The sequence below is a fragment of the Coffea arabica genome, chromosome 3c (assembly GCF_036785885.1).
Source record: "Coffea arabica cultivar ET-39 chromosome 3c, Coffea Arabica ET-39 HiFi, whole genome shotgun sequence".
In the NCBI taxonomy this organism is placed as follows: Eukaryota; Viridiplantae; Streptophyta; class Magnoliopsida; order Gentianales; family Rubiaceae; genus Coffea; species Coffea arabica.
This window is the reverse complement of record NC_092314.1, coordinates 34,845,405-34,858,320: the sequence shown is the minus strand read 5'-3', so window position 1 is coordinate 34,858,320 and position 12,916 is coordinate 34,845,405. Positions and strand designations below refer to the sequence as shown.

General features: G+C 36.1%; 1 protein-coding gene across 1 annotated transcript; it reads left to right on the top strand.

Annotated features, from left to right (window-relative positions):
* LOC113734959 (serine/threonine-protein kinase RUNKEL) lies at positions 1–8,939 on the top strand. The gene is made up of 11 exons (XM_027261749.2): positions 1–401; positions 944–1,033; positions 2,251–2,303; positions 2,443–2,518; positions 3,385–3,446; positions 3,531–3,609; positions 3,697–3,756; positions 3,961–5,610; positions 5,745–6,605; positions 7,383–8,507; positions 8,648–8,939. Exons 1-10 carry the CDS (start codon positions 354–356, stop codon positions 8,496–8,498), a joined length of 4,095 nt encoding a protein of 1,364 aa, XP_027117550.1. The 5' UTR covers positions 1–353; the 3' UTR covers positions 8,499–8,507; positions 8,648–8,939.
* Positions 8,940–12,916: the final 3,977 nt, after the last annotated feature.

Here is a 12,916-nt window from a genome sequence, read left to right as displayed (position 1 = left end):
GTGAAATAATTATATAAAAACGCCCTTTTTAACAAAATTTTCTTTCTCATCATTTGTATTACGGTTAAGCCAATTCAAGTTGTCTGCATTTGATTTTTCAACCCTCTCTTTCCCGCTCGCTCTCTGTTTCCTCAACGGCACTCTCTGTCTCTCACACACTCACACACTGGAGACACACACAGTATATCTTCTTCACTCATCAGTTCACTCAATCAATTTCTCCCACCCCGCTCAAAAGATCAATTTCACTAGATAAACCTTGAAATTCCCCATTAGCTGTTGCAATTGAAAAAAGGGAGAATATAAGAGGAAAACGAAACCCTAGCTGTTGAGTATCTGCTACTGCTGCAGAGATGAATCAATATCACATCTACGAAGCCATTGGCCGCGGCAAATACTCTGTAGTTTTCTGTCTCCTGTCTTCCCTGGACATCCGCATTTCTATTTTAATTTTAATTTTTTTTTAGTTTTTTACTGGTGTTTTTAAGATTCAAAGTTCAGTAAAGCTAATGGAGCCAACGGATATTGTTGATTTTTGCCTTAGTTTTGGGTGTTTATGTGAAGATGGAGAAGGAAGTTATGGGCTTTTCATTACTTTCTTAAAAATGTGAATGGGTCGGATTAATCTCTTTGTTCTGTTGCTGTTTTAAGTTTAGTGGGATTTGCTGGAAAAAAGAAAAGTAGAAGAGAAAATTGTGCTAATGAATCTAATTTAAAAATAATGATGTTAAAGTCAGAGGTTTTTGTCATTTTATGATTTTGAAAATTTGGTAGGCAAATCTGAACAATCTTATATTTTTTTAAATATTTTTGTATCTTTTCTTCCTACTTTGGAGCTTCAAAATAAATAAATAAAATTTCCTTCTAGATTTGGCTATAACTTGATGGTAGATTACTTGTATATGTCTTGTATCTATGTTGGTGACCATGTAAATGGATGCAGACCGTATATAAAGGAAGAAAGAAGAAGACCATAGAGTATTTTGCTATCAAGAGTGTTGATAAATCTCAGAAGAGCAAGGTTCTACAAGAAGTAAGCAATATTTATATTTGCTTCAATGTCCTCTCTCTTTGACCACTTTCAGGGTCTCTCTCCCTCTCTCTTTCCCTCTCTTGAGCTTCCTTAAGCAGAATAATAGGCATTAAAAATTCTGCTAATGTAAAATTTGTAAGTTCAAATGGAATTGAGCTTAGGCTTTGGATACTGATAATCAACTGAACTTAATGCCCTCCAGTTTGCAACCTAATTGTAGCACAATTAAGTCACTCCCAATTGGAAGTTCTCTATGACATGGTAATTTAAATTAAACCAGAATTCTGTGTTTTTTGAAAATTTTGTGATTTGTGAACCGAGACCTGAATGTATGCTGGATTTGAGCTAAGATGTTGGATTTGCAGTCCTGCAGACAATGCAGATTTCAGCTCTGTGCAACTTCCCTTCAATAAAAAATCCCAATGTTCAAGTGAATTGTTAGGAGTACATGGAGTTTTGAATAATAGTCAATTTGATGTCTAATTTGATTGCTACTAGTAGTGTTTTGCTTCTGAAATAAGAAAATGAATGTTATTCATCACAGAACCTTTAATTTTTAATTTTTTTTGAATTTTATTTTATGATTTGTCTTCTGGTGCTATAAAATCTTGTTTAATTTCTAAACAATTACAAATTAATTAGTCTGAATAACTTTTGAAAGTTGCATATGCTTATCCTGTTGACTAAATTTTCAAATCTTGCAGATCATGAATACTGCTGATATTTCAAAGTTGTCTGTTTGTGTTTGATGTCTGATATTTCTGTAATCTTTTTTGTAAACAATGTGTATGGTTATAGTTTGACTCTTTGTTGTTCCAATGTTACTTGTGTTGCTCAGGGACTACAATCGCTGCCAGCTGGCATCCTAGATTGAAGTTAATTTTCTGCAGTATGCTGAATCATAATGACAAAAGAACAGAAACTGATTTTTTTGGACTTAGAGAACATGATCTTCAGTATTACTGGTTGGAATAAGAAGTACTATTTTGCTCATGGATCCTGTAGGATCTTTTTATTAAGATCAGGAAGTAAAAAAAAAACGTGTAGGCATACACACAAGAAAACCCATATACATATGTATGCATTTCCATACAAGCAACCACTTAACTATATGTTTATAGATCTGTATGTATTTGTATCTAATTGTGTGGATATAGATTTATCTTCTTTCACTTTTTACTATGAAAAGTGTTATTTGGCTCTTTCTTCGTTTGCAGGTTCGAATTCTTCACTCCCTGGATCACCCAAATATCTTGAAATTCTATGCCTGGTAAAATTTTATTCTTTTTGGAAATGAAAGATCTTTTCCCTTTGCTGTAGGACTGCTAGAGGGATCTATCTAATCTTCCAGTCACCTAAGGAATGCAGTTTTGTCTTCTTAGTTCTAATGTTCTGTATTGAAACTGTAGGTATGAAACATCTGCTCATTTATGGCTGGTATTGGAGTACTGTGTTGGAGGAGATCTCATGAACTTACTGCAGCAGGTACTCTATCCTTCTTTAGTTTTATATTAACAGCAAGTTATGAAGTATTGTAGTGGTATGCTACATGTTTTGTCTATCCACTGTTATTTAACCTACTAGGGAATTTCTTGCTGAAGAAAGAGAATAGATAGCTTGTCATGTTCTATTTGGTATCCATGAAAGAACCACATGAACCTCCTCTAATCTAAGTGCTCTCTGATAATCAAAAGCATGGTGTCCTTTTTTTTGGCCAAAAGTTTTTGTGTCAAGTAAATTCCATATAGTTACATTCACTTCTCAGTTTAGTTTGTACTATGGGTCTCATCTTAATATTAAGATCTCTTAAGCGCTTCTTCAAAAACCAAACATTCTAAAAAGTGACCTATCCTAAAGTCACCCAATTGTTTTTTATTTGGTTAATTTTGTTATGAGACTCGCCTGTGGCTTAGATTCATAGTGACACCTATTTTTGCTCTGGAATGTTAAAATCTGCAAGAAGAGCTTTCCTGCAAATTGTGGAATTATCTCAAAGTTGGAATAAGTTTTCTGAGGATTCTGGAACTCATAAAAGGGAAAAACAAATTGATTATTTATTTGTCTTTTGCATATCGACTGTTCTTAGCTTCACTTAACAGATTTATTTCAGCAAAATTACTTGCTTGCATTTGGCATTTTTTGAAAAGTCAGACATTCTGCAATATGTTTCCTTGTTGATGATGATAATTTAGGAACAGATTTTTCTCTCCAATCTCCACTATATGTTTGGCTGCCTTAGAATTTTGACATACTTATATAACAAATGAAATTTTAGATATGATCTGCTGATGCTCACTGTCCTTGTATATTTAACTTAAAGATTGTAAAATTGACCAAAAATTTACTTGCAGGATACTAAGCTGCCAGAAGATTCAGTTCACGATATGGCTTCTGGCCTTGTTAGAGCTTTGCAGTAAGAAAATTTGGTTTGCTTTTTAATTCCTTGTGTTCAGCTCTACTTCATAAATTTACAATTAGGGAAGTTGCCTTTTATCAGGTTTTTACATTCAAAGGGAATCATTTATTGTGACTTAAAGCCCTCAAATATATTATTGGATGAGAATGGACATACAAAGGTATGGTTCAGGGTCTTTAAAGTCTGTTAGGTGTAATGTTCTTTTTGCTGTTGAGGAAAAATTTCAACGTCATTCTTTCAATTGCAGCTATGCGATTTTGGGTTGGCAAGAAAATTGAGTGATATATCTAAAACACCTTTTTCACAGGTGGGCATTCTTCAAAGTTGTGATGCTCTTTTCATTTCTGTGTTCAAATATTCACATGCAGATCAATATACAATTTTGAACATTTGTAGAATTTCTGTATGGAGTATTATTTCCTTGTTAGTTTTGTTTTAGCCATCTCTGATACCTTGCTCTCATGACATTAATAACCTTCAATGATGTCAATTTTGTTTGATGTCTGCCCAGTTACCGCAAGCAAAGCGTGGGACTCCCTGTTACATGGCTCCAGAATTATTTCAGGACGGAGGAGTCCATTCTTTTGCATCTGATATCTGGGCTCTTGGTTGTGTGCTATTTGAATGCTATGCTGGGAGGCCTCCTTTTGTGGGAAAAGAGCTGATGCAGTTGATAAAATCAATTCTTTCAGATCCAACTCCAGCCCTTCCTGGTTCCCCAAGCCTCCCTTTTGTCAACCTGATAAATTCTCTTCTGATAAAAGATCCAGCTGAAAGGATACAGTGGCCAGAACTGTGTAGTCATGCTTTTTGGAGGTCAAAATTTGACCCATTGCCTCTACCTTCTCAACCTGCATTTATTAACATGATTGAACTTTCATCTAAGCCATATCTATCAGAACGCAATGGTGAGAAGCCTCTGCAAAACAAGACCCCAACAAAACATGGAAAGGATTCAAAAGGCACTATTAAACCAGATGAAAATTCAGTTTTAGAGGTAAAAGGTCGTGAAACACCCATCAAGGGTGCATTCAGCAGCCGGAAAACTCAAACAAAGGTTTCAACCAAAATAGTTGATGAAAAGCAGAAGGATAATTCAAATACAAGGGGAGTCAACCTTCTTAGGCTTTCAAGAATTGCGAAAACAAACTTGCACAGGGAAAATGAAAAGGAGAACTACCGGCGGCCATTGCCAAATGGATCTGAGAATGATGCTGAGGTTGAAATTAACAATAATGATATGGAACTTGATTTTAATGAGAACACAGAGGATGAGGTAAATGATGAAGCTGATGGACCTGAAAATGCAAATTGTGCTTCTGACTCAGATTTTTCAACTCCAACTCAGCATGAAGGGAAGATTGAGGAAACCGATAACAACAAAGGCAACTCAGAGACATCACCCATAGTTCAAACTCCCATCTCAGATGAGTTTAGAACCTCTGATCAGGAACCATCTTCAGAACATGCTGAACTGACATCCATGCCGCCAAGTTTAAGTACTCAGACAACACCAGTGAAGGCAAAGGATGTTTCTGGACCAGTTGACACTGAGTGCTCAAAATTGTCTACAAATATCTCACAGGTGTTTTGGCATCCTTCTGACCTCTCAGTCAGGCCCGTGATGCCTAGCAAAAAGTCTGATAAAGTATCAGGGGCGATTCCATCCGTGCCGTTTGATGCTCTTCCAGTATCTGATTTTGTCAAAATGTCAAGGGAGCAGCTTGATAGTGTGAACAATAAGATTGTAGGTATCTTTAATGGGAATACTGCTATAGGTGAGAAGCAAAATGTTATCAGATACCTTGAGATGTTAAGCAGTAACAGCGATGCTGCAAACATTCTGACCAATGGACCGATAATGCTAGTTATCATCAAAGTGTTCAGGCAGTCTAAGACTTCAGCTTTGCGAGCTCAACTTGCTTCGCTCATAGGCTTGTTGATCCGCCATTCTACTTTTATTGGAGATGAGCTGGCAAATTCTGGAATTTTAGGCTCACTAACTGATGGTCTCAGAGATAGGCAGGAAAAAGTTAGAAGATTTTCAATGGCAGCTCTAGGTGAGTTGCTATTTTACATATCTACACAAAATGAGCAGTTGAGGGTGGGTAATCCTCCAGAATCTCCATCTAAGGACATTCGTCATGCGTCTGGCTGGCAGGTCAGCTTTTCTAATTTGTTTTAGCATTGACATTTTGGTGTTTGTTGGCTCACTAGAATTTCATTCCAATCTCACATTTGGCATATTCATTATCTGATTGGTAGCAAGTGATAAACGTAATTTCTTTTCTATAGGTCTCAAACCCGTTGATTTCTTTGGTCTCATCTGTTCTACGAAATGGCGAAGATGACATGACTCAGCTTTATGCACTGAGAACAATAGAGAACATATCTAGTCAAGGAGGGTACTGGGCAGCTCGTTTCATTAGCCAGGATGTGATTAGTAACCTGTGCTATATCTTTAGGGCTCAAGGGAAACAGGAGAGCATGAGACTCACAGCCGGATCTTGTTTGGTACGTTTAGCTCGTTTTAACCCTCCAAGCATCCTGCGAATTATTGAGAAACTCTCCTTTAAGGACACTGCATCAAGCCTACATAAGGGTAGTCCACGTGAGCAGCAAATTCGCTTAAACCTTCTGAACATGGCCATGCTTGAAATCACAAACATCGGAAAGTACCTTCTTTCCCTGGCAGAGGATAAGAATCTCGTCCCTAACCTTATTTCCCTTATTGAGCAGGGAAGTGAAATCTTGAAGGGCAAGGCTCTTATTTTTGCTGCCCTGCTTTGCAAAAATGGGAAGAGATGGTTGCCACAGTTCTTTTGCAATGCAAGACTTCTATCAAACGTAGATAGGCTGCTAAAAGAGAAAGACAGCTATTTGAAACTATGTTTAGATGCATTTGCACATACTGTGGCATCAGTTGTACCAGGTTTGCTGGAAACTATTACTGGGGAGATTCAGCAATCGTCGGGTGGGAGACGCCGCATGCAATTTGCTGGTCTCGCTAGTCGGAATTCTGCAAAGAGTAATATTAATTTGTTTCCTGTCATTCTCAACCTTCTTGGAAGCTGTTTGTTTAAGCACAGGGTGGTTGATAGTGGAGTTCTACAACAATTTGCTAATCTACTTAGGTTGGCTGAGTCACCATTCCAGGTAGATATTATATAATGGGGCCATCTTTCGTCTTATTGTGCATTCAATTCATGTCAATAGGCTACATTTAGTTATTAAGTAGTGTTTCTAGAACTTAGTTGAATTGGTCAAATCATGTTTGAAGGTCGATGACATCATAGTATGTAGAAGGGTCCCCCCTCACCCCATGTTTCTCTTTGCAGAATGTGGACTTCTCTTTGTTCAGGTCATCTTAAGAGTTTAGTCATCTTAAGAGTTTAGTCTTAGACTCCTAAGAGGAAATCCAGAAACTATTTGAAACTCTTCTAGAATCCGCTAGAGAATTGAGCATTATGCTACTTGTAAATAACAATCTTTGATTTGATGCCTCTTGTCATACTATGTGCATGCAAACAAGGCTCTCTTTTTTTTATCTGCAGAATTTGGCCTCAAACAAATCTGGAATGTTAAAAAAAAAAGCATGTATGATGGCAACTCTGATTACTCGAATAATATTTACTCCTTATAAAGTACAGTGAAGTTGTAATCTGTCTTGAATTAGGTATCCCTGGTTTGGTAGCTTTTAGAATGAAGGAGAATAGCAGTTTACTTTCTTTATCCCATTAGGCAGTATTGCCATGTTGTACAAGCAAAACCAGGTCTTCAGAATGTTTACATAATGATTTATTATATATATGTGTAGCATGTTATTCAAATTTTAGTTCAAGTGTTTAACAGTAGCACGGGATGAAAATTCTGAATAGGGGTATTTGATGACATGCGTTCAAACTTTCATAGAGTTCTTTTCTTGAATTTCAGGGCAGAGATGAGTTCCAGATTACACTTCTTAAAGTTCTCGAGTCTATTGCTGAAGAACCTTCTGCTGTTCACCAAAACTGTGACATTTTCGTTAGTCAGATTCTTCCCAGTCTAGCTGTTTTATATAAAGGCAACAAAGATGGCGATGCCAGATTTTTGTGCCTGAAGATATTGTTTGATTCAATGGTCATCTTTCTGAATGAAACATCACAGAATGAGCAAAAATTAGAGGATTTGAAGTCCATATCAAATTCTCATTTCCTTCCTCTTTACCCATCTTTCATTGAAGACGAAGACCCTATTCCTATGTATGCCCAGAAACTTCTTGTGATGCTCATTGAATTTGAGTACATAAAGATTTCAGACATACTTCAAACAAAGACCATTTCACAGTGCTTTGAATTTCTGCTTGGTGACCTCTCAACTGCAAATGTAAACAATGTCATGCTTTGTTTCACTCTAGCATCTGCTCCAGAACTAGAGACTAAGATATTGTCTCAGCTAAAAGTTGTCAGAAAGATCGGGAACCTTTTGGAGTTTGTCTGTGCTAAGGAAATGGAAGATTTTGTTGAGCCCACTCTTAATCTGTGTAAAGCATTCCTTTTGCGCCAAGTGGGCAGTAGGAAAGGATTTATTTATGCTAAAGATCCGAATTTACTGTCTGATAATTCTTCTGATGGAATCATTGCCCTTGATCAGCATGAATGCATAAGAGATATAGCAGACTTTGGTGACAATGTTGGGGTCTTGCTGGAGTTGACTAAATCCAATGAGATGAATGTTGCTGACTTAGCTTCTGAATGTCTAATTTTGCTTTTCATGGCATCTCCGAGGGAAGCTACTACAGGTTTTTTGACTAACCTATCAAAAGTCTCTGCCATCCTGGAGTCTTGGAGTCGAGGCGTTCCACACTTGCTGTTACAGCGGATTCTTCATGCTCTTGGTTATTCCTGTCGACAATATCTATCATACTCCATCATACTATCCTTGAGTAAACCGGAGATATTGAAAATAGAAGCTATTGTTTCAGAAATCAAAAGTTCTGGTGTACCAGCTCTAGCTGATGCTGCTTTGCGTGTGGCACTGGAGCTGCAGAGGCTCCCTCGTCGTATTTGAGATCAATAGGTTAGTAGCCTGAATTTCTTACATTACAGAGTAGGTTCATCTTCTTTTGCAAAATAAAGGTTTCTCAATCTTATTTCTTGTTCCTTGATTTATTCATTTTCTTCTTTTTGATTTTTTTTTTAAAATTCTTTTTCCTGCAGGGAGTTGAAGGATGGATGATTAACCTGCTGTACTTATGCATGTCATGAACCTGCTGTATTTCTTAAAAAAGTACTGACGGTTTTCAAGGCGCATCTGTTTCTCTGCTTGAAAATCAATACAGGAACAGGTTTGGCTGTTCAGGAAACACATTGGAAGAGCCTAAGAAAAGAATATCTTCTGAGGCTTAGCTACAACTTCCTGTATAATCCATGTATACTTGTAGCATCACTTGTATTGAGCTGAGTCATGTTTTTAAAAATTTTAAGCATATGTTCCCATTATGAGTGTCAACCAGAAGGTCCAGAACCACATAAAGAAAAATTGATAACATTGAGGCCGGAAAATGTCAATAATTAAAGAGGACAATTAATATGTTTCGGTCAAATTGTTAAAATCTGTCTCTCTTTGACAAATCACGCAGTTGAGTGTTTCACCTGCAATGAGTGGCATTCAATTTACTTCCATTATTCAGACAAACTACGTAACTGGAACTTGGAAGAGCTGGAAAAGATGCTAAATTATGGGTTGAAACTTGAAAGTCGAAACTAAAGCTTGTATGCAAGTATGATAATCAAAGCTTATTTATCTATAGGTATGTAAATACAACGTGATTGTGGGGGAGGGTTGAGTTGGGTGATAAGTAAGATGACAACATGTTCTAAGTTTTAATGTACTATCCAAGCTCAAAGGGACTTTGGATGATATAGATTTTCTAATTTTGAGATTGGATCTAAAACTAATCCCATTTATACATGTCAATCAATGGAAATTCTTGCGAAATATTTGGGCATTGAGTGAAACCTAAATATCTCACAAAAAATTTAATTCATTCAAAAACTCTATCCTAAATCATCTTTCATGGTAGTTATATTATATTAGTGGTCCTGTTTATAGTTTGAGCGATTCTGAATCTGAAGTAATTGAGGGTTGTTACTTTTGGTCTTGTGATAAGGTTCATTCTTTTGTGCGAAGCACCAAATTCAAAAAGAAAAGAATGAATTGATGCATCCTTACTGGGAAGAGCTGTTGCTCTCAGTAATATAAATAGCTATTGATGGTTGATGATGGTAGTGAGTTGTTGCTGGTATAATTTAACCCGAAAATTAGTTCTGCACAATACTTTTGAAGCCATTTCTTTGTAATCATAAGTACAAGTCTTTTTATGTTTTTACAGAACTTATTTTTTCTCCAACATTGGAAATCAAATATAAAAAAATAAAAGAAAAGTTGAGGAAAAAAGAATTCAGGAAAATATAAATTGACAATAAGACCAAAAGAACTTTAATAAATTAAAGATATTAAAAGTTATATAAAAAAGAATTAAAAGAAAAAAGAATGCAGAAAATAGAATTGGGTATTGAGCGGAATCAATCTAAATCTATTTCGAAGTAATCCCATCCAAATTAGTCTTAGAATACATATGGGTAAGGTTGGATCCAAATTCATATTACTTAATTCCATCTCAAACTCAAGCAGATTCCGCCTACTCCATTCATTTTGCCATCTCTTGTGATAAGATGGAAGGAATTGTAAGTAAGATGTTCTGGATTTAAGATCTCTCACTTGCCAAAAAAAAAAAAAATTCCTCTATGTGATGCAAATAAATACATTTAACCATGCAAAACAGAAGATAACATAATTTAATTATGAAATTTGAGATATCTAATTGGTACCAAACAGATAGGAAACCAAGGCACATAACTATTTTTACAACAAAATTTATCCAGCTTTTGCTCTTCTTTATTCAGCACTCTAGACGAATTTACATCATGAACTAGGCTTTCCACTTGCGCTTATTTCTATTAATGTTCCAAAGTACGACACTCAATCTTAATAATACAAGCAGAAAACCAGTATAATGGTACTTAAGAAGTAAATTTGATAAAAAGCAGGTGAAATAGAATATAATGGTATTCAGTAATCGATATAAGAGCAACATAACAAAAATCTGCTTTAGAGTTCTGAAATTTTAGACTGAAAACAAGGATGAAAGCATGATATTGCTCCAGAAAAAGGACTATTTTAGACCAAGTTCTTATCTTAGCGTGAAAATATTTACTCCTACGAGTTAAAAAGTGAAAATTGTTATTACTTACTATTTGGGTTTAAACTTTGTAACCAACAATAAATGGCAGCTAGATCTTCTCTAACCCAAAATTGTTTCGAATACCCACCAACTACTGGAAATATTAACCAAGTAATCTAGAGGTCTGTGGTTCTACTCTCAAATCTTCTCACTTTCTAATTTTTCTTGTATGGACTATAATCTTCCTTAAACTCAAATAACCAACATGAGAATTAAGCAATTACTAGACTGTCGCAATCTTTTGTGAGAATACTTGGTTTAAGAAAGCAGCCCTGTGAGGACTCGTAAAAACTATTATTTTTAACCCTAATTTATGGCTTAATAAATTATTTAATTGGATTTTTATCACGAGAAATATTTTCTAGTCTTATTCGACCTAAATACATGGTAATATAACTTCGTTATATTTTTAAAATGATTCGTTTCAAAAATTAATTTCCTGGAGCGCGTTTAATAAAAATAGTGAATAGTGCTTGGAGATTTTATCCGCGTAGTAGCACAATAAGTTTGGAAAATTGGAGACTTGTAATATGGTCCTAAAATAGGTGATCTTATGAATTAATACTCAAGTGATAGTTAGTAGTACAATCGTTATAAGAATTTCTCGGAAGTTTCGCGTTATAGCGTTAAAATTGACAGTACGCGTTTTCACACGCGCGACTTTATTTGAGGGACTTTAGATCCTTATTTCGGGACAATTAAGAGTGAATAATATTTACATGAATATAAATGCATTGGAGGTTTAGTGCACTAGTGAACCAAACGCGCGAGAAAATCGAGCCCTAATCGCGCCAAACGCACCCTAATGTGAGTTGACTTTGGAGTGAATGTGCACCACTCATTTAATCTTCTCTTGGAAGATAAAAGAAATCTGATCACTCTCTCTCTTCTCTCACCTAGCAGCCGGCCAACACCCCTCTCTCTCTCACTCTCTTGCTTCACAAATTCCTTCATCAAATCAACCCAAAACTTCAACCAATCTTCACCAAACTTGATGATCATCTAGCAAACTACTTGGAGGTTGGATCTAGCTAGCTAAAAGGCTGCAATTCACGGTTTCTTGGAGCTCTTGAGGACCGAAAATTTCTGGGTTAAGGCACTAAGGAGGTATAACTTCATCCTACACCTTAAACTTGGATTATGATGGTAGAAATGCATCTTTAAACTATTGCATGTGTATGGATGGCTTGATATAGTTAGAAAATGTGATAGTGGGTTCTTGGAATTCCCACACTTGAGTTGTTGTTGTTGATTAGAGGATTAATGTTGGATTTAATGGTAGTTTAGTGGTTATAATGATGGATTTATGAAGTATTATTGTTGGAAACTCAAAGTTGAGGTCATGACAAGAAATTTTCGAAACTGCCCCTGTTTTGTTCGGCCACTATAAGGCCAATTTTTGGTGATTTATTGGCATGAACCTGATGTTTATATGTTATACTATATGTGTAAAAATTTTCGTTGGAAAACATTAACGTTTAGATGGGCAAATGAATTTATTCGTGAACTAGGCAAGCTGGAAAATTATTTTCGGGTAACCCTGTCCAGCGGTAGCATTTTTGCCATAACTCTGTCCTCGGGTGTCGAAATCAAGTGCCGTTGGTGGCGTTTGAAACTAGACATTCCTGGCTTTAATTTGAGATAAAATGCACGTTCTTATTCTTTGTGAGTGAGCCGAACCAAACGTTTTAAGATGGCTGTCCTGTCTCTCGGATTTGCTGGAATGGTTTGTAGAGGCAGCAACTTGAGGCTCAATTTCGAGCTGGTTGCTTGCCGAATTTCAGAACATTTCCTTCTGTGAACTTTTAGTCCCTTGAATGTGTTTTCTAACGCCATAAACCATGCCTCATTCCGAGTTAAATTGATTGAGTTGTGACTAAAACAAGAGGACTGCCCTGTTTTGGAAAAACGTAGTATTTGGACTGATTTGGGGCAAAACGTGGGAATGATTTTATTAATTGAAGTTCTTGATACTCATCACTTACCAAAGGTATCATGGATGTATCTTAGACTTTTATTTCACCAATGAACCATGGTTGGATAGTTTTCTTGGTTAAACGATTTGAAATTGGGAAATGAAAGTCAAAAGGCAGATTGCCTTAGAATTTTTCCTGAACTTTGGTTGACTAATTAACTATCTTTCCGAAGGTATTTTTCCCTGAAATTTGATAGGGCAGTACCT